Raw genomic sequence first — 20,855 nt, 5'->3', positions numbered from 1 at the left:
CTGCAGGAAGCTGCCATTTGTTCTTAAGCAGGGCAGTGGCCCAACCACAACAGGCAAACAGGCCACACAGGACTGATCTCTGCTTGCTCCACGTGGACCAGAATCTGTGGCTGGAACTGATTTATAAATAGGGATGTCCTAACCCCCTGGCTCTTTCTGAAATTCTATGAAGGTCTCCAGCCAAAAGAATAGGAAGCCAAGTTCAGAGCCTGTAGCTTCTTGGCAGCATGTCATTTGTCTCTCTCTCTGCATCTTCTTTTCAGTGTCCTTTCTGTCACTATCAGGGAAAATCATTAGTATGCTAATCTAGCTAGCCGTCATTTTAACACTGACCTTTGCTAACCTGCCTTTGCAATTTCAGGAACTACGTTTGACTTCTCTAAAAGTAACCTTAAATTGTAGTCTTGTAAGAATTCCAGAGCTGTATCCTTCACTCCTTCTTCTAATGAGGTTATGACCAAATGCTCATTATAATTGCTTTAGACTCCTTTTAATTTTCAAGCTTATTAATCATAAGAAGAGTTATTTAAAATTGCATAAATTAATCTTAGATTAAAAGCCCATCAAAGCCTCGAAACAATTAAGAATAAGTAGGATTTCCCTGGGGCAGCAAGTTTTATTTTAATATTGTAGTCAGGTGGATATCAGAACCTTGAAGTATGGTAGTGATTAATGTATGCAAAATTTAAATGAGATTTTTTAAATGGCAAATCTAAATCACATATTGACCTAACTGTAGGCTCTAACTGCATTGTCTGTCATATATTTAAACTGTTTACTAATCAACATTTTAATTACAGCATGTGCTGGCAGACCCTAGGACAAATAAAATCTAGCGTTTTAAAATTTTGCTGTAAAGTCTGTTACCCAAAAATAACAAGACTCTTTTATTGGGAAGAATGAAGGAATGAGAAAACAGAGCAAACTTGCTGCAGCAACGTTGAAACTTGGCACAGATAGTCCTAAGGTGTGCGGCTGCCCCATCCTTCCTGACCCCCACTCTCACCTTGTGATTCTGCTGGTCTGAGACAGCTACGTCTTCATAGAGCAGCATCTGGGTTTCCTTTGAAGTTGATTCGTGCTTAATTAGGGGAACACTTCCCTTCATGTGTTTGAACCCTGGTTGCCAAGCATTGTTTACTTGAACAGTGTATGTAGCCTGGGGTCCCTAGGCCCCATCCCCTTTTGTGATGTGGAGACTAGATATTTCCAGAAATTTGATTCAATTGCAGTCAGAGTCAGCGGCCTTTTGTCTTGCCTACCTCCTCGATCTCTGCTGGGGTTGGCGAGCTGTCTCCAGGAAGGTGGTTCTGGGCTGCGTCAGAGTCTGGAAAGATTTTTCTCTATTTTACAAATACTCTGTTTCCTTATAGAAAGTAGATGGGTAAGAGGGTCACCTTGAATAAATTATTTCACCTCTCGAAACTTCAGTTCCCACTTCATGGAAAGGGGATAATAGTGACCAACTTACAGTTTCTGTTTTTGTGAAAATCCAGACAAGAAAAAGCACAGAAAGCACTTAGCATAGAAGTTAGGAAATACGAAGCTCCCCAAAACGTTTGCTCCTGCTCTCATCATTGACTTTCTAAAACTAGTGTTAAAATTATGTTTAAAAATTCAAATAGTACAGAAGGATATACAATAAGCTCCCAGCTCCACTCTCTAGAGTTAAGCACTGTTAACAGTAACTTGTGTCCTTCTAGAATTTTTAATTTTATTGTTCTGTACCTTACTTTTTCTCTTTAAGATCTTTCCATATCACATGAAAGTCTGTCTTGTTCTTTTTAATACTGCATGGTGTTCCATTATATAGATGGTCCATATTTATTTAACCAGGACCCTGCCATAGAACATTTTGGCCATTTCCAGATCTTTGCTATGTGCTTTTTGGGCATTTGTATTTTTTTCACATACTTTGCCCATTTTTCTTTTGGATAGGTTGTCTCTTCCTTCATCTTTTTGAACCTTGATTTCCCCATCTAGAGAGTGAGGCAGGTAGGCGCACAATCTCCAAGACCCCTTCTGCCTCTGTAGGCTACAGTCCAGGCCTGGATGTCCTGCAGGCAGCCTTTACGCTACTACCAGAGGTGCCTGGTCTGCTCGTGACCTTGCTGAGCCGGTGTTGAGCTGCAGGGCCAGTAGCTGCGGGTGAACTGCAAGAGGCTCGTTTTCTTCTCTTGTTCAGTTGTGTGTCTTCCTCTCTTAAAAAAGCAGGCTTGGAAATTACAGGGCAGAGCTGGGATTGAACTTCCATTAAAGCTGCCTGTAGACATCAGGAATATTTATTTTCTCTATTTGTTTTAAGCCTGGGAAGACTGTGTGGTTTTCTCAACACTGTCCTGATGGAGCCCTGACCAGCAAGCGTGCAATGCCCCTAGCCCTAATGTGCCATTAATGATAGGTTAATGTACAGTATAATGTTTTGGGGACTACGGGTTCATTACACTTCTGAGTGTGAGGTCTTTCCACAGAGCGCCCAAGGTCCCATTGCATTATATCATGCAATAAAAATACCCTTTTCATATCACACACTAATAAACTGTATTTGAAATGCTGTCTGAGGGCACTGCCGTCTTGTCTATAGGCTGTGCACGAGTGCAACAGTTGGGTTTCCTTTTTTCTGTTTTGTGTTTTTAGTTACATGGAATTCTGAACTCAGGGAAGTCTGCTCATTCCTGTTTTAAATGGAGGAGTGAGTTAGGTCTTTAGGCCTGAGGCCCAGGGGAGGGCCTGCTCAGTGAGTGGTGAGAGTCTTTAATACATGGAGAGCAAGACCCCTCATTCTCCTCTGCCCGTCCACCCATACTGTGTGCAGCTATCCGGGGAGCTGGTCTAGTGTCTTCCAGATTTAGCACTGAACACATGTCAGGTATTACAAAAATTTCCTTAGAAAGAAGTATGATAAGAACTGCCAAGTCTAAGCCACTGATAGTCATGACTATAGAGCTGTTTCCAGGATAGCCTATGTGCTAGGAATTTCATACACACAGCCTTCCTGTGCAGTTGGTCCTGTTCTCCTTGTTTTACAGAGCACAGAGTTCCCAGAGCGAGGGGGGAAAGAGCTGCACTGTAGAGAATGGAATCCACAGGCGCCTAGGAACCACAGGTGAATTACCTGCCTGTGGTTTTTCATACCATCCTGTGAGTTGATTTAATCAGATGGTTTTCTTCTCAACAGTGAGCTGGCGGCAGAGGTAGTTTTGAAGCTTGGAACACTTTGGAAAAGGAGACTCTTCTACATCAGAAAGGAAAAAGGCATTTGAATGTAGGGATGAGGCAAAGACTGGGGTCAGAGGACCTTAAAAGACCTATTTTATACTTTGATCCAGGGCAGACTATGGCATTTGTGCTTTGTTGGGGGGTGGGGGGTTGTTTCTGCCAGTTGTAGAGTATGGGGAAAGAGTGACACGTGAGGTCCAAGAACCCGGGTTCAAGCCCAGTGTTGAGACTTCAGCCTGAAGTGCAGTCCTTACCACCCAGGGGCATCAATGTCTTTGCTTGTAAAATAGGCTCACATCTACTTCTGACAGGGCTGGGGATCATATGAAATGCTGTAAATGAAAACACCTAATTAGTATCTGGCACGGTTAGGTGCTCGCAACTGTTGGCTATTATATTGCTGTTATTATATGTAATAATATAACAAAACATAACATATTAACAAACAAAACAAAAACATATTGTAACAAAAGGCACAGGCTTTAGAGCTGATGTCCAGTTCAGATCCCAACCCTACCTTAGCCAAATCACTTCTCTGAACCTAGTTTTCGAATCCATAAATAGGTAGTGACAGTAATGCCATGCTGATACTTCGTGGGATTACTGTGACACTTGAATTAGATGAGGTTGAAAGCACTTTGTGGAATGAAAAACTCTACTCAGCTTCTGGTAAATACATATATGTATTTTTCTCTCCAAATCAACGTATTCAAACTGAATAAATATCCTTAGAGCAAAGCCACTAAGGGCAGCTATTAGAAAGATTCACTGATCTGTCCCCCTCCCCACCAGGGAGCTTGTCGCAGCCAAATTGTAGGCCAGAGTGGTTCTTCTACCCCATGTCTTCATAACAGCAGAGGAGCGGGGTGGACCCAGGACAGAGTCTGTGCTCCCCTGAGTTGGTGCGAGGAGAACCAGTACCTGCTGAGAACAGTGGTTGAAAGATCAAGGGACCATGTTGAAGGGCTGAGCTGGTCTGGAGAGCCAACGAGATGACAGAAAGAAAAAATCAAGTTGCTGAGACTGTCCTGCAGAAGACTGGACCTTTGGCTCTAGGCAACGTCCCCTTAATTGTTAGGAGAAGCGTATTTAAGTTTCAAGGATGATTAGTTTTTCTTTTAAGGGTGATAGGGTCGGACTAAACCTTTTGTTTAGATATGGGGACTTTAGAACACTTACGTAAACCTCTCAGGGGTTAAGTCTGTCTTTAGGGCTACCAGGACTTGAAAAATGCTACCTTGTATCAAGAGAACCAGAAGTGACAAGTTCATTTTAAAAGCCTGGTTTGTCATTGTTTATCTAATTTTCAGAGTTGACACAGAAAATTAGACCAGCTGACACTCACTCTCTGACTGTCCCCTGGCTCATTTCCCTGGTCCTTTCCTCCCTGACCTTTGCAAGTACAAAATGCTCCAAACCCCAAAATATAAAACTTCCCACCGAGTTTCCAAGTTGCCCTGTAGTCATTCCAAGATTCTGTCATAGGATGTCATCCCTAATGTGATTATAACAAGATGAGGTTATAAATCTGCTCTGTGAGGTATTTCTTTTCTCCTTCTGCTTTGACCATAAATCTTAGAAGTAATCAAACTCTCTCCAAAGGAAGCCAAGATAAACTTGGGCCCTAAGTGGCCCCATATGTCTTTACTGAGTTCAGAGGCTCTGAAGGCTTGTCTGCCAGGTGACATCGCACGGTGCTGCTGAAAGGCGGCCAGACGGAGTGTGAGCTTTCTCCTGTTTAATATTGACCTTCCAAAACTCAAAGAGCAGCAAGTCTTCTATTCACCACCTTCAGTAAATGAGCTACTTCCAAGGAAGGATATTTATTCAGATAACTGAGACTTATTCCTTATAAAACCAAAACTTTTTAAAAGGATTATAGGCAAGAGGTTTTAAATGTATTATACACTTCCCTATCCTTTTAAACGGATTACATGCATCAGGGTTTGGCTTTTTAGAAAATGTTCTTTAGACCATCATCATGAACAGTCTGTTTGCTGCGTTCTGCTGTCCTAGTGTCTCCTGATGTTACCACGTGGAGGGCCATTTGTCCCTGCACTGGTTGACCCCAAGCTGGTTCTTTGGTTTTGTTTTTGTTGTGCAGTGTTGCTAATAGATGTCACTTAGTACTCCTGCCCTTGTTCCCCTTTCTAACAGCCCTCCCCTCTTCCTCTTCTATTTTGTGCTTTAGATTGGGAAACCAGATAGTAAGTGTGTTAGCACTAGTCTAAACTACAAAAAAATGGACTAGAATAAAGGCTTGAGGGACTAGCTAAAAGTAAAGTGTTCGAGTTTTAGTGTAACTTTCAGATTCTTAGTCTTAAGTAAGGGAATCAAATTTACAGTGGCGTGTAGGTATGTAAAGTGCCTCTAGATTTGAAAACAGACCATTTCACTAAATAGGAAATATACTGCTTGATAACGTTGCATGCAAATGCCCAAGTTTGAAACAATATGACCAGTTTGCTCTTGAATCAATAATTAGCGTAAAATTATTTTGAATTATTATTTGTTGAAGTTTTTTTTACTTTTCTGAGGGGATCAAATAAGGCATGAATGTGCCAGGGGGAGTCTTTTGACTCTAAAAACCAGGTTTAGAGCCAGACACACAGAAGCCTCTCAATCCATCCGTACTGGATTTGATTGACTTGAGGTCTCTATGTAAACTGGAGCATTAACTACCAGAAGAAGCAAGTTTGCACCTAAATAACTTTGTCCTTCTTAACAGTGAAAACAGACTTGGTTTCATACAGCTCTGCAGGGAAGGCCTTCACCAGCTTAATCTGTAGCCAGATAAAGTGCACCCCCTTTCTCGTTCCTTCTGCCCACGGCCAGCAACGCCGCCTCAGAAAACACGGGCCACACCGCTCGCTGCCACAGAAAACGCATTTCAGCTTTCCGTACATTTAATTTTCTTCAACATTACCTTGCAAACCACAGTAAATCAATAACAGAGTAGTTAAGTACCACAGGTTCTTTGTGTTTTGCTTTAGAAAATATTGCTCAAGGCTAAAAGTGGGTTCTATTGATGATTTTTATTTGCTGCTGGGACACAAAATGATCAGAATTTTCAAATGGTTTGCTTCCTGTTTGTGGATTTCCTTAGGAAAAAAAAAAAGGAGGGGACAGATTCAAATGGAAAATGATTGCTGATAGCAGAAACTCTAGAGTAACTGGTAATTTTCAATCCTGTATTTTATAGACTAGGCCTGGTAGCTTTGACCTTTGTTATGCTTTTATTTCAAATTTTCCAAAAGGGCTGCCCGAGCCCACCCCCTTGGTTCCCTCGCACTCACCCCACCAGTAAGTAACCCTGTCTACTAAATAGACTGAGGCTCAGAAAACGGGAGCATCATAGCCGGAAACAGTAAAAAAAAAAAAAAAAAAAAAACAAGATGGCACTTCAGTTAAAGTTATTTACCCAAAAGTTCGACATCTGGTATCCTTAGCAATTTTTCCTCTATGTTTTTTATTGATTTGGTAACATCAAAAAATCTCCACCTGAGCTTCAGTCTTTGTGTGAATGGTTGTTTTTCCTTATTAAGAAACTAGAAAAGCTGTTACTAAGATTTTAAGAGGTAGCAGCCTTTACTTGATTGGATGCTTCTTGAAATAAGATGAGACAATGGATATGAAGTGTTTTGAAAAGTTAAAAGTGTGATGCCAGGGCTCGAAACCTGTGACTCACCTGCCAGGGTGATTATTTGTCACTTCTCATTGGCACCTCCCAGTCGCCACCATTATCACCCTTCCCCCTGCCCCTACCATCACTCACACACACATTCTCTCCCTCTCTCTCTCTCTCTCTCTCTTTCTTTCTCTCTCTCCTGATGAGTCATCACACTGCATTTTCAGCTATGTTGGCCTCATATCAGTCATATGATATGCCCTTATTATTTTAAAATTTTTCCCAGATTTGTGGTTATGTGCCCTTTTTTCATTCCTAATGATGTTTCCTTGTGTCCTCTCTTTACCATTTTTGTCAGAGGTTAGTCTACTTTATTAATCTTTTTAAAGAACCAGTATTTTATTGATTTGATCATCTCTTTGATATCTAATTCCTTTGTGTTCTTTATTATTTGCTGTTTTATGTTTCCTTTGGATTTACTTTTTGTTCTGTGTATAATTTATTGAATTGGACACTTAGCTTGTAAATTTCCAATCTTCTTTTCCTTAATATATCCATATAAAGCTATAAATTGCCTTTTAAGTATTACTTTAGCTGCATCCCACAAACATTTATATGTAGTGTTTTTGTTGTCATTCAGTTCTAAGTAATTTCCAATTTCAATTAGGATTTCTTTTTTGACCCACGAATTATTTAGAAGTATTTTTTTGTTTGCAAATAGTGGTGTTTTGTTATCTTGTGATTGTTGTCTGCTTTTCATGCACCGTGGTCAGAGAACATGGTTGGTATAGTATCAGATCTTTGTTATTTGTTGAAACGCCCTTACTACACTGTTTTTTTTTTTTTTTTCAGTGTTCTCTCTTTGCTTGAAAGGAATGTGATTCTCTAGTTGTTGAATTCGGTGTCCTATTTACATCCTTTAGGTCAAATTTGTTAATTGCATTACTTAAATATTTTGAGGCCCTACTGATTTTCTACCTGCTTTATTTATCAATTACTGAGAGAGCTGTGTTAAAATCTCTCACTATTAGTGTGGCTTTGTCTGTTTCTCCTTGCACTTTTGTCAGTATTTGCTTTAAGGCGATGATGGTAGATGCCTATGTCAAAATGCTGTATCTTCATTTTAAAATGTTTCTTTTATCTTTATGTAGTGACTTTCATTACCTCTAATACATTTTGCTTGAAATTTTATTTTTGTCTGATATTAACATACCTATGCTGTCTTCTTTTGTTTAGTATTTGTCTGCTATATGTTTTCCTATCCCTTTGTTTTCATCATTTCTGTGTTCTTTTGTTTTAAATGAATCTCTGCATTTTGCTGTTGATGTTTTTAATTTTATCTGGGACTCTCTTTTAATTGATTAGTTTAATCATTTATACTTATTGCGTATTGATACACCTGAATTGTTTTGTACTTTCTTCTCTACAATGCTTTTTTGACTTCTTTTTTCTCCTTTCTTCACTCTATTAGATTAATTTTTTCTTCCTTTTTATTCTTTCCAGTAGTTTACATATTATATTCTATTTCTAGCCTCTTATTATCCCTGAGTTTCTAACTTAATTTAGCAAAGCCTAAGGTTAATCACTAAATATACCCCCCTTCCCAACAATACTCAGCCTTAGGTTCAATCTCATCTTTATATTAGGTAGAATTGGCTTTAGCTGCACATGATTAAAACGAAGAGCAGCTTAAGTAAGACAGCAGGGTATTCCCCATACATATAAAGGAAGGCAGGAAGTAGGGTGCCCAGACTAGCTGGCAGTTCCTTCCATCTTTCCAGTCAAGGGGCATTTGAGCTCCAGCCAACAGGAATGAGGAAAGGCAGTAGAAATACCCCTTCATTTAAGGACAGTTCTGGGGATTGGCACACAGCATATGTGCTCACGTGGCATTGGCCAAAACTAGCTGCAGGGGAGTCTGGGCATGCAGCTGCTTTGCTGGGTGACACTGTTCCTTATTAAAATCAGGATTTGTATCACTAAGGAAGAAAGGGGAATGTTTATTGAGAGGCAGCTAGCAGCCTCTGCCACAGCCTCTCTCCCCCAGACAAAAGGACCCTAAGAGTTTCTGATCAGTCCCTTCTTTCATGTCCAGGATTTCATTGTCATCTTGTTTTTAGATCCTCACAATTAGTCATTACTCTTGTTGTCATTTTGTATAATCAGTACTTGTTGAGATTTATCCATGTGTTTAGCAGTTATGTGTCCCTTATTCCTGTTGCATCCTACTTCCTCCTTCTGAGGTTTCTCTTCCTTTTGGAAGTATATTAAGAGTTCTGTCAGTGAGGGTAAAACTGAGTTTTTGTTCTAGGATTGTCTTCACTTTGCCCTCATTTTTCTTTTGGCTGCGCTGCGTGGCTTGTGGGGTCTTAGTTCCCCAACCAGGGATTGAACCCAGACCCTCGGCAGTGAGAGCACAGAGTCCTAACCACTGGACTGCCAGGGAAGTCCCGCCCTAACTCTTGGTTGTTAGTTAAATTGGATTTAGAAGTTTAGATTGACAGTTTTTCCCAGGGCATTGAAGATACTCTGTTGTCCTCTGGTTTCTACACTTGCTGGTGAGAATCTGCCAGCTGCTCAGCTGCTGCCCTTTGTGAGAGATATGCCTGTCTCTCTCGTTGCTTTTAACATCTCTTTTCCTGGTATCCTTCAGTTTCCCTACAATATGTCTAGGTATAGGTTTTGTTATAGTTATTCTACTTGGAGATCATTATGATTTTTGAATCTGAAAATTCATATCTTTCATCAGTTCTCAAAATTTTCAGCTGTTGTCTCTTTGGATATTGACCCTACCCCACAGTGTCTCGTCTCTTCTCATTCTTTCCTCTGGGTCTTTCTCTTCCACATTAAAAAAAATTATTTTTTGTTTCTCTCTCGTTACTGACTAGAGCTCTGGGTAATTTTCTCAGACCATTCTTCCAGCTTACTAAAGCTATCCTTGCTATATTCAGCTTGCTATCTGGCTCATCTATGGAGAATTTCTTTTGTTTTTTCCAGTCACTATATGTGTTATTTCTGTAAGTTATATTTGATTCTTTTTCAAATCTCTCTTCTCTTTTTTATAATATCTTGTTCTTAGTGTTTCAGTTTCTTCTTTTAAGTCTTCAGTCTTTTCAACTGTACATCATTTTACATTTTCTTTCCAATTATTTTTCTGTCACCTTGGTTCTGAGAGCTCTAATCTTCCTGTGTGTTGTGTCTGCTGACTCTTGTCCATGGATAATTGTTTCCTCACACGTTTTGGAAGTTTTATTGTAAGCTCATACTGAATGGGGCTTATTACTGTGGAAATTACTGAATTCCAGAAGTATTTCCCCAGAATGTTTTTTCATGCTCCTGAGAGATACTCCAGAGTATTGCTCGATCAATATCAATGTTACATTAGTTTATGAGCAGCCTTGTGTTCTGAGACCACAGCAGTGGTACATTGAACCCCAAAGTGCACGAGGCTCAGAGCCACCTCACACAGCATCCCCTTTGCTGATGGGCAGACTTTTTCTGGCTCACCCTTTCTGCAGTCCCAGTTTTGCTCAGGGTCTCAGGCCAGCTCCCCAGGTGGACCTTGTCTCCTGTGTCCACTTAGTCCTTCACACTTTCCAGGTCCTACATTCCTAGAACTGAGAGCCTCCCTTAGGGCTACAAGACCTCCATGCACACACTTATAATTCTGGTTTTCAGTTCCCTCTTCATTTTTGGCACTTGCAGATTTCCTTCTTTTTTACAAGTTCATCTAGTATGCTTTTTGGAAAATGTTCCATTTTATCTGGCATGGCTGGGAATTTGTAGAGGGAGGGCTTTTAGGCTTAGTCTCTCCCCATGTCTTCATTCACTCACTGTCGAATCACTTTGTTCTGTTTTGTTCAACAAGCTTACTGAGCTGCCTGCTGTGTGCCAGAAATCGTGCTGGGTCTCATTCTTTCTTCCCCTTCTGCACGCTCACATGCCCACATATGCGTGTACACACACACACACACAAACACAGAGCCAAGGTCTCAGAGTTTAAACATCAAATCTCAAGAGGTAAGAAAAAAAGAGGGCTGGAAAGAATCCATCCTTCTGAGCACTGTGTCTTTAAATCCCCACCACCACACAGCCATCACACCGAAAGACGAACCTTGAACGTCCAGATGCCTGTAAGTGGCAGGCTTGGACCTGCAGACTCAGCCTCTCAGACAAGAGTCCTCAGCATTGTTGGAGCGAGGCCCCCCTCTCCCTCTGGCACCCTCAGGTCCTGACTTCTCTAGGTACCTGCTCAGCCCGAGACTGCGAGGGGGAGCCAGCCCGCTCCCTGCTGTTCCCCCGAGTCCTGTCTGAGTTTCCTACAGGGCAGCTACCACAGCCCCCCCTAAATGGGCCAGTGGCACCATTCTGCCACCCAAATGGGTCAGCTTCCTCCGACACAAACTCATGAGTGCCGGCATCCGCGTGTTTACCCCTCACGGTGGCCCACTGCAGTCGTCCTGTGGCCCCTCCCGTACCACACTGCTCGAGTCCTGTGGCTGCGCTGTAAGGACAGGCCCTAGAATGACTTGCGGAGACCTCTGGAAACATCTTGCTCTCTCGATTGGCCATTTTCTGACCAATTGCTTTGTGTAGGAACACATAGACCTGCTCAGGTGAAAGGTGGACAGTGCCTTGACCCCCCTTAGATGCCTGTGTACAGTCTAGGATGGCTGGAGGTAAGCAATTTGCTGCTAATAATTGAATATTTGGGAAGAAACATCTATTTCTGTAGCAGTTGTGAAGATAAACTCAGGAAGGTTGATTGAAATGGCATGTCACAGCTGCAAATCATTTCTGAGGTCTTAAAATGAAGGGCTAGAAGGGACCCCCCAACCCCAGCCGTGGAAAAGCTTTAGGAATCAGAGGCTGAGAAAGCACAGTCTCAGAACAAACGCCTTACCTCGGAAAGTTCCGCAGCCGGGGCGTTGGCCCAGGTAGGCTGGGCTGGGCAGACAGGCAGATTCCACACTAGCTGATAGGCAAGGCTCACACCCTCATCTTACTGCCGCTCCCCGGCATGCGTTCTACCTGGGGGGATAGTAACCTCCCCTCACGCTGCCCAGCGTGTATCTGTGAATCCCTGTCTGCAGACAAGCTATCTCCCACCCGACCCCAGAGGCAGGGAGGGCTGGGGTATTTGGTTGGGTGACGAGGCCAGCCAGCAGCCTTCCTGTGTTCAACACCAGCTGAGAAATAAGACTCAGGAAATGACAGAAAGGAAGCATCACCCTACTTGTGTAAAATCTGAGTTAAAGGGCGTGCTTACGTGGGTGGCCCGAGGGCCCTCCTGAGAATTTACCGCAGAGCCCAGTCAGAGGTGAACAGCCTGCCTGCAAGCTCACCAGGAGAGGGCAGGCCAGAATGCAGCCTCCCTGTGGGCAGGAGACCCCTGAGCCGGGCCTGCTCCGTACTTCCTCCCAACATTGCCACGCCTCCCCCTGGGGACACGGCTGAGGGGTGTGACAACAACACAGGTCCCTCCGTGTGGAAGGATGAAGCCAGGGGAATGGAGGTTCCCCTGGAATGGTTTCTCTTTTATAGGGGAGGCCACTGTGGCCCTTCCCAAGCTCTCACGACTCCTGGGCTGGCGAGAGAAGGCTTGTTGACTGTCAGTCCAGGGCTCCTTGCCTTTCCCCACACAGGGACAGACGGAAGAATTGCTGTGGCCGTGCCTCAGCTTCTCCCTGCTGAGTTGTGCCTGGGGGCTCCCCTGCAGCCACAATCCCAGCCACCTCCTTCCCTGACTCCCCCTGTTGATCAGCTCGGGCACACCCAGCCTGGAAGGAAGCGTTGACCCCAGGGATGATCATGGGTTATTATCTCATGTAATTAATATTATAAAGGCTGCCCACTGCCCTGGCACTTGTCAGCCGTTTAGCAGACACTGGACATATGTGCATTTTTCCAAAACTTACTTAACTTCTCTAATCTGAGTTATCTCCAGAGTAAGTAGAGATTAGATTGCTAGTTTTGAATCTGTAGCAGTGGAATGCTTTTTATTATGTAAAATTAATGCAGGATCTCAATACTAATATAGGAAAAAAGTAGTGGTTTTTTTTTTAGCATGAATGTGTAAGTAAGTATTCACTGTAGACACTTACTTCTTTAGAAAGGCGTCCATGAGACTTCTCTTGAAGGACACAAAAATCTGAGAGCCAGGGTCATAGGTGATGGTTATAGTCTAATATCTGTATCAGTGTCCCACTTATCTCTGATACTGTCTCAGGAGCCCCATATCAAGGAAATCCTGACTCACCAGTTGCCCTCTCAGCTTAGGCATCTTTTAAGCCCACATAGAAGCTTTAAAAAGGAATAGCAGAAAAGTTTTATTTTAGAGTTTAGTTGCTGACAGTAGCTAGCAGCTGTTCATATGAATTGCTTACGGTAAATCTACAGGTCAGACAAGAGGGACTCAAAGCTTGCAGGAGCTGACGCCACTGGAAACTCAGAGCAGGCTTGACCCACACCCCTGTCTGTGCATCGTGCACCGGGCCACTGGGCAGATGTGCTTCGTGGGCTCAGTGCACTGGCTCTGGTGTGGTGCTCACACAGTTTTATACCTACACACAATGTGAGTGGACGTCACAGCCCTGAGTTCTTTTAGGTGCCCAGTGCACCACCACAACCTTCCTAGGTGTCGGCCCATGTATGAGCAGTCAGTAATATGCACAGATCTAACAAGCAGACTGCCTGTCCTAAGAGCTGCAGAAAATCAGTTACCATCACAGTGCTGGGGAACACATTGCCAATATTCATGGTAACATTTAGAGTTGAACATAGTTGAGTGTATATATTATTTTTTAATTCGTTTTTTAACAAATACAGCTTAAAATATCTTAATGATTTGAATCAAACGTGTGGAAGCCCCAGCACACCTCACACCCTACAGCCCTGCTGGTCTCTGAGGTCCCATCCTATCCTAACGCACCTCCATATTGCCGAGAAGGACTGAAGTGTTTTACCCCTGCCACGAGGGCTGGATCCTAAAGGGACATGCAGAGAGCCTTCAAGTAGGGCTGGCAGGCCCTGTGCGGAAAGATGAAGTGATGGGCAGTGCGTTGACCTTGGGGCCCCTCCAGCCTCTCAGATCACCTCTTACAGGCACCTGCCTCATGACAGGACTGGCCCTGTGGCTCGCCTGAGCGTGTGTTGGACTCTTCTTGTTTTGGACTTAGCTGGAGTGTACCTGGGCTGGGCTTGCTTACTTGAACCAGCTCGTGGGTCCTTGGCCTCCTGTCCCGTGTGGCGTCCTTGGCGGGAAAGGAGGTGCCTGGTGGCCTGGAGCTCATCCTGAGAGAGAGGAATCCTGTGGTCCAGAGAGTCTAGAGCAGCCTCGGCTTGTGAAGCCTTCTCCCCAGGCCTGCCCACCCAACCTGCGGCCCTTCTTCTCAGCCTAGCATCAGGCTCCTGGGAAGCAGTGTAACTCACCTGTCGATCCAGCTAACTTCTCTCGGCAGTTCCTATGTGATTAGCACTGCCCTGCCCTCGAGGCTTCCAGTCTGTGCTAGGATAAGGTGGGCTCGAATGACGATAATACACAGTAGAACAAGGGTGTGCTCTTGTTGTGGGAGAGATGGCGCCTCTTGAGAGGAGGCGTGAAGAAAGGCCCCACAGAGTAGATCTTAGGTTTGGGGTGCAGTCTGCTGCCAGACATCCTATTTATTATTTCCACCCTTATGTCTAGGGTGTGGTCTCCATAGCCCTGGAAAATTTCTTCCAGGCCCTGGGTCTTCATTTTCCTGCTCCTCTAGAATCTAGACCCAAAGAGAAGGAACAGAGGCCACCCGGCGCCTGCTGTGAGGGCAGGCTGTCCTGCAGGGTGGGTGCCGCCCTCCCCCAGCCCTGGCACTGACGAGGAAGGACAGCGCAATGGCTGAGGCTCGGGCTCTGGAGACAGCACCACATTCAGGCGCCGTGGTCTTGGACAGATTCCTTAATCTTTCTGTGCTTTAGCTTCCTCATCTATAAAACAGGCATGATATAATACTTAATAGATTTGCTGAGTATTAAATAAATGACTGGATTGTGCCTGACACAGCTTTGAGCGGGGAGGACACAGTTTGCCTTTTTGCCACTGTCATTTCAGTTTGCCAGTTAAAAGTTACTAGTTAAAAATAATGTACCATATATTCTTTTAAAAAGTAGGAATTTAAAACTCACCGTGCCCGCCCCCAGTGAGCAGAGTAGTGTGGTGTCCTCCGCTGGGTTCAGCCCTTAACCCTGCCACTTTCTAGCTCTGTGACCTTGCCCCAGGTCACATTTATTGGCATCTCGGTCTCCTTTGTGTGTAAAGGGGGTGATGGGTGGGTTCCGGGCCATGCAAGGCAGCAGGGGCCTGGCCCACAAAAAGGGCTCGATGAATAGATGCAGACAGAGAGGACAGGCAGGTCACTTTTTCCTGCCTCAGGCCCACGGCCAACTGAGGGCCTGCGACCTGCCAGGTGCTGCAGCGGGCGGGCAGCCACGCCAGCAAGTCCTTACATGATTCACATGCAGGAAGTTCTGTAGGAGGTTATACGGGAGAAGAAACTATGGAGACCCCAAATAGGTAAATTCCTATTTGGGAAGAAACTCGAAGCCCAACTAAGGGCAGAGAGTGAGGTGTCAGTGAACGAGCACTGGCCTGGGAGACCAGACACATCAACCTCAGGCTTTACTTCTCCGCAGCAGGCTCGGAGCGTCCACCTCCTGCCCACACAGTGGGCCCCTGGACCCCTCCTCTCCCTGCCCGCTTTGGCAGAAGCATGGAGCGCTGTCCACATGGGGAGGGTCCTGCCATCAGTCATCAGGAAGGCACCTCATCACGATGACACGGGTGGGCAAAAGTTAGGGACGTTATTACAGAAGGAGAGGGCCAAACTCTAGCGAAGCCCTGGAGGCTAGTGCCCAAGTGAAGGAGGGTGTACTGAACACTCTAGTTTCTCTTCACAGGTTAGTGCACGGGCACGATCTGCCCCTCGGCCCCGTGGTGGGAGGTCTGCACCCGGTGATGCCACCGGCTTTGGTTGTTGTTGACTCATCTCTCTCACTCTCCCCTGTGCCCGCCTTTTGGATCCATCCTACGTCTTCCAGTGCCATCCTTTTCCCTTCATTATGTCTCCACCTTCTGTGGCGAAGTTTGTGGGCCATTATACTTCAACCCTCGCCGGTTTAATTGTTGCAATTGGCCCTGAGAGAATTCGGGAAATGAAAGTGGCTCCCACTGCCTGGTGACGAGGCCAGTGAGATCATTCAGCGGCTCCAGCCTGCACGCGCCCTGCCAGCCTCTGCGGAGTGACCGCTGACACACCCTCTGTGTGGGTGGCAGAGGCCTGGGTGTCTGGGGTAGTCATCTGGGGCGGAGGGTGCTCTTGACAAACAGCATGTGGGTGTCCTGGCTCCGAGGAGATGGGCCACGCCATGCTCCCGCTGATCCTTGGAGCCTGAGGGGGCTGCGAGTTTGTCCACATCTGGATTTCTCTGCCTAGGGGGAGATGTGCATTTACCCAGATGCAGAGGAGGGTCTGGCTGCAGGGGGCTGCAGCCCTCTCCGGACCACACAGAGACCCCCAGAAGGGCTGTGAGGTCAGCTCTCCGGTTGCAGGTGCAGGAGAGCATGTGGTCCTGAGTGTGGCATTTGGAGTCAAGAGACCCACGTTGTGGTTGCAGCCCAGCCCTCGCTTGCGTGACTTCACACAGGTCCCTGAGTGTCTGTCTCCTCATCTGCAAGGGGGCCGTGTGCGCCTCCAGAGTGAGCGTGGGGATCGGTGGGAAAATGAGAACAAAGCCCTTGGCAAGGGCCTGGCACACAGCACTCAATCCATGGTGCTGGACTCAGTATTATCCGGTGTGCAGTTTCCATCGGTCTCCAGGCATCTGGCTGTTGCAGGCATCTGCTCGGGCCTGTCAGGAGCCACCTAGGAATTCAGGCACCTCAGGGTGGCCGAGTGATCTTCATGCTTTTCCCAGAACTGTCCATCAGATTTCGTTTGCTCATTAAACTCACGAGGAGTGCCTGCATCGTGTGCGTCACAGGACTGGAGGAGTGTCCACTGTACTCCAGGGAGGAAAGGGAGCACGTGGCGCTGTCAGGGTCACAGGGGATGCGGTCAAGCCCTGAGAACGTACCAGAGTAGCAGCCAGAAGCTGCAGCACTTAACCAGTCACGTCCCCTCCCCGGTGCTCAGTTTCCTTTTCTGTAAAATGGGGTGACAGTATACTTTCCCTGCTTCCCACCCAGGGCTGATGGGAGGGCGCAGAGTCAAGTAAGAGTGATCTGCCACCCTGACACCACTCTCCCAGGATGTCCCAGGGGTGACGCAGGGGTCAGGACCTGCCATCTCAGTCCCCCTCTGGCCAGGCAGGCCTGAATCCCATGGCAGAAATAAGGCAAGGGGGAATTGCAATCTGGCTCTGCCTACTGCAGCTCAGCCCAGGGAGCGCCGCAGGCAGTAGGTTTGGGTTATAGAGACTTGTGGTCCAGTCGCAGCTCTGGGAGATGGGGCAGGTCACCCGTGACCTCTGTTTCCTCATCTGCAAAGTGGAGATGATTGTGCCCACCTACGTGACTTAGTGTCTCCACCCCAGACCGTGAGGTGTGCATGGACACTGTAGGCAGAGATGCTGCCAGGCTGTCATGGCCCCCGGCGTCTCCAGTGCCATCTCAGCTCCTGTTTCCCTCTGTACAACTCTCCATGTTCTCACTCCCCACATACTGGCTTTCTCTGCGTGCCCAGTCAGATGGGGGACCAGGCAGCCTACAGCTCCCACGTTCTCCTGTCACAGCCCAGGATGCCTAGAGAGGCTGGCGTCTCCCCTCCATCTCTGTCTCTGTCTCTCTCTCCTGTCTTTCTCCCTCTGTGATTCCCCTTCTCATTCCCCCCCCGAAACCCATCAACAGTGGCTGGGGACAAAACCACTTGTCTCGGTCACTCCCGTGCAGGGTGGTGTAAAGCATCAGGGGTACACAGGAGAAGGGGGTCACTTCCCAGTCAGGGAGGACAGGAAAGGGGCAGAGTCGCCACCAGAGCGGTGGATGCTGACCCTCTCCTCGTCCGCCTCCCGGTGCACCTGGGCGAAATGCCTCCTGCAGAGTAGCCAGCAGCCTTCCTGTAACTGGAGGAACGCTGCACTCTCCCCTCCTGTGGTTCCGCTCTGCTTGTTCCTGAACAGATGATAACAGAGATGGAGCATATGGCCCCCAAAGTCACCGGGCATTCTGGGAAAGTGACACTGTGCCACCCCAGGCTTCAGGGGAGGGGCCCATCGGCTCCTGAGCACAGCTTCTCCCTTTGTTCTTCGGCTCCTGAGCACAGCTTCTCCCTTTGTTCTTCAGAAGGGCACAAGGTCACCTCCTCTGAGCCTCCTGAAAAGGAAATGTGCTCACTGACTTCAAGAAGAATCCCCTCTATCTAGGCACTGATTTAGGCAGGCACACATAAGGTGAGATGATATGTGTCGGGGTGGGGGACATATGAGAGCCAAGACAGAGTCCCTCTTGGGCCTCTCCCACCTCAGCCCCCGCTCAGGCTTGTGCTGCCTGCGGGACACCCGCCCGACCTGACCTCCCGCGCCCTCCCCAGCCTGGTCCTTGACTGCTCCCACACACACTGGGGTCTGGGCATCCGAGCCCTGGCCCCGTCCCTCCTGGCTCTGTGATGAGCTCATCAGGAAAGCTGCCTCGAAAGCCCCGCCTGGCCAGAGGGGAGGCAGAGGGGGCCCAAGAAGGGCTCAGAAAGCAGGAGGGAGCAGGGAATTCGGGAGCTCCCTTCTGGGAGCTGGATGGCTGAAGCGGGAGGGAGAGAAGGAGCAGGGGGGACTTGGGGAGACGGTAGCGGTGAGCCCCCCATGCCCTCTGCTCGCCCAGCGTGGCTCCCTCAGTCTCAGGCTACAAAGTTTTTGGTAGGAGAGGAGGCTGCCAGGTGCGCATCCCTTAGCAGAGAAGCACTTGGAGAAGAGGAGGGAAGAGAATGCTTTCCAGTTTTCCTTTCACCTTTGACCTGTGGCCAGGGTGATCTCATGGCTGCCCCTGCGTTTTTCTGACCTTTCCTGGGAACTCCCAAGGAGGCCCTAAGATTGTGAGGAGGAATCTTGTCTCTTCAGGACAGCTGGGGAGGGGGCTGACTAAATATAACCTGGCCTGCCTGTGAGCTAAGTAGGTTAGAGCCTGAGGGGCCACACGGAGGCTGTAGCGCCCCTCCAGAGTCTGGTCCCCAGCCCCCAGCTTCTCACCACGAACCAGCACATCCGTCCTCCCCCGACACGTTTGCCTTCCCTCCACTCGCAGATTGTTCATAGGAGGGCTGGAGACAAAGAAGAAAACGGGGGTTGACGTAGCCCCTGATGAGATGATTCTCTGGTCTCTGGGCAGCAACTTGATAGGAACGCTGGCAGCTCCGGTGCCAGGCCTTGCCTGCCAGCTGTTGGAGTGATGCTGGGCTGAGGGAGGGCCAGGCAGTGTGGAGTTAAGATAGGCTCACACCCTTGGGGATCTTTCAGGCTGGTTGGAGTTTCAGGAGAAGGTAGCCAAGCACCAGGCAGAATGTGAGGTTTGCAGCGAGTGCTCTAGACAGGCATGTCATTGCTCCACCTTGGGCCTCAGTCATCTAGGCTGTGAAATGGGGCTGAAGCTGCCCTCACCTCACAGGGCTGTTGGGGAAGACTGAGAACAGGGCTTGGAAAGTGATGACGTGCAGAGTCTGGGGAATGCCTGTCACAGCTTCCTCCTCTTCCCCACAGGGCCACCCATTCATCGTTCAGTTCAACGATGGAAATGCCACCGTGGTGTCCATGTGGGTGTGCAGGGCACTGGAGGAGAGGCGGAGCCAGCAGGGCCCCCCCTGAGGCTGCAGTGTGATGCTGAAAGCCCAGGACTGGTCACCGAGGAGAAGACGTGCCTGTTGTGGCCTTCGTTTGCTGTCCGCACCAGAAGAGCTTTGCTGGACTCACCTTCGACTCCGCTGGCAGATGACCTTGCCTAGGGAGCCCTCAAGGGTGGCCAACCCCTTCAGGGCAAGCCCTCGCCCCCCCTTGGGTCTGGAGGCCTGACTGGCAGGGTGGGTAGAGGGGTTGGGGCATCGAGAAGAGAGGCCCCTACGCCCTTGCTCCTCTTCCTTTTTCCTGACATTCTCCTTTGTAAAGGGTCAGGCCCCGTCAGTATCGCTGATGGGAATAAAAGTATTACTGCTTTGTGGCTGCCCACCGCCAGGAGGGTTGTGCTGTGCAGAGGGTCTGTTGCCCGCCCAGGGCTGGGAGCGGCGCAGGGATATGTGTGGCAGTGCCAGCCCCCCAGGAGTGCTTCCTGCAGTTCCGTGACAAGGCCCACAGCCCGGCCCATTTGACAGGTAAAAAACTGAGGCGTGGAGGTCCCTGAACCAAGTCCCACGACGAAAAGCGGCCAAGCCAGCACTAGAGCTAAAATCTCAGGACCCACGTCATGTGCCCCTTGCTGGGCTGGAGTTTGTCCCCACACTCAAGGGCCAGGCAGTCCCAGCAGCAGCTCCAGCTCCAACACAGTGATCTGACCTGGGGCCGTGGGTGAGGAAGGAGACCAAGAGCTGGGAGGAAGCCTGGGGTGGTTCTGAGAGGCCCTCCTTCCCTCCCACCCCACACCCCACACCCCACCACCAGCTCCTCTCTACAGCAAGCTGGCCCTCACTGCCCTTGACGCCACACCCAGGGAACCTCGCTCACCTCGGGCCATTCACAGCCATCCTGTTAGGCAATCCTCTCCATCACCGCCAGGTAAGTGTGTTACCCCCGTTTTACAGGTGAGGAACCAAGGCTCAGAGAGGCTCGGGTTGCACTTGGAGGTCTAAGTGGCGTCCTGACGCATCCAAAAGCAAACTCCTACGCCACGCACGCATCCAGAACCTCCTGCACCACTTTCCCGTCTCCATCCTCCCGGTGCCCACTCCAACATACTGGGACTTGGCCTTGCCTCCTTTCTTTCTCTTTCACACCGCACATATAGCCTACCTGGAAGTCCTGCTGTCTTTACCTTCAAACTGCATTGATTCCACCACTT

The 20,855-nt window shown here is 47.8% G+C and overlaps 1 protein-coding gene across 3 annotated transcripts in view; it reads left to right on the top strand.

Annotated features, from left to right (window-relative positions):
- Positions 1–19,766, top strand: part of MAP2K5 (mitogen-activated protein kinase kinase 5) — a 263,835-nt gene extending 244,069 nt beyond the window's left edge. For all 3 annotated transcript variants that reach the window (XM_059915478.1, XM_059915477.1, XM_059915479.1), the window contains one exon: positions 19,568–19,766. In XM_059915478.1, coding sequence (XP_059771461.1) covers positions 19,568–19,672 — 105 coding nt within the window. In that variant the 3' untranslated portion in view covers positions 19,673–19,766. The remainder of the gene's footprint in view (positions 1–19,567) is intronic.
- The last annotated feature ends 1,089 nt before the right edge of the window (positions 19,767–20,855 follow it).

The sequence above is a fragment of the Balaenoptera ricei genome, chromosome 2 (genome assembly GCF_028023285.1).
Source record: "Balaenoptera ricei isolate mBalRic1 chromosome 2, mBalRic1.hap2, whole genome shotgun sequence".
NCBI lineage: Eukaryota > Metazoa > Chordata > Mammalia > Artiodactyla > Balaenopteridae > Balaenoptera > Balaenoptera ricei.
This window is presented reverse-complemented; position numbering and strand designations above follow the sequence as displayed.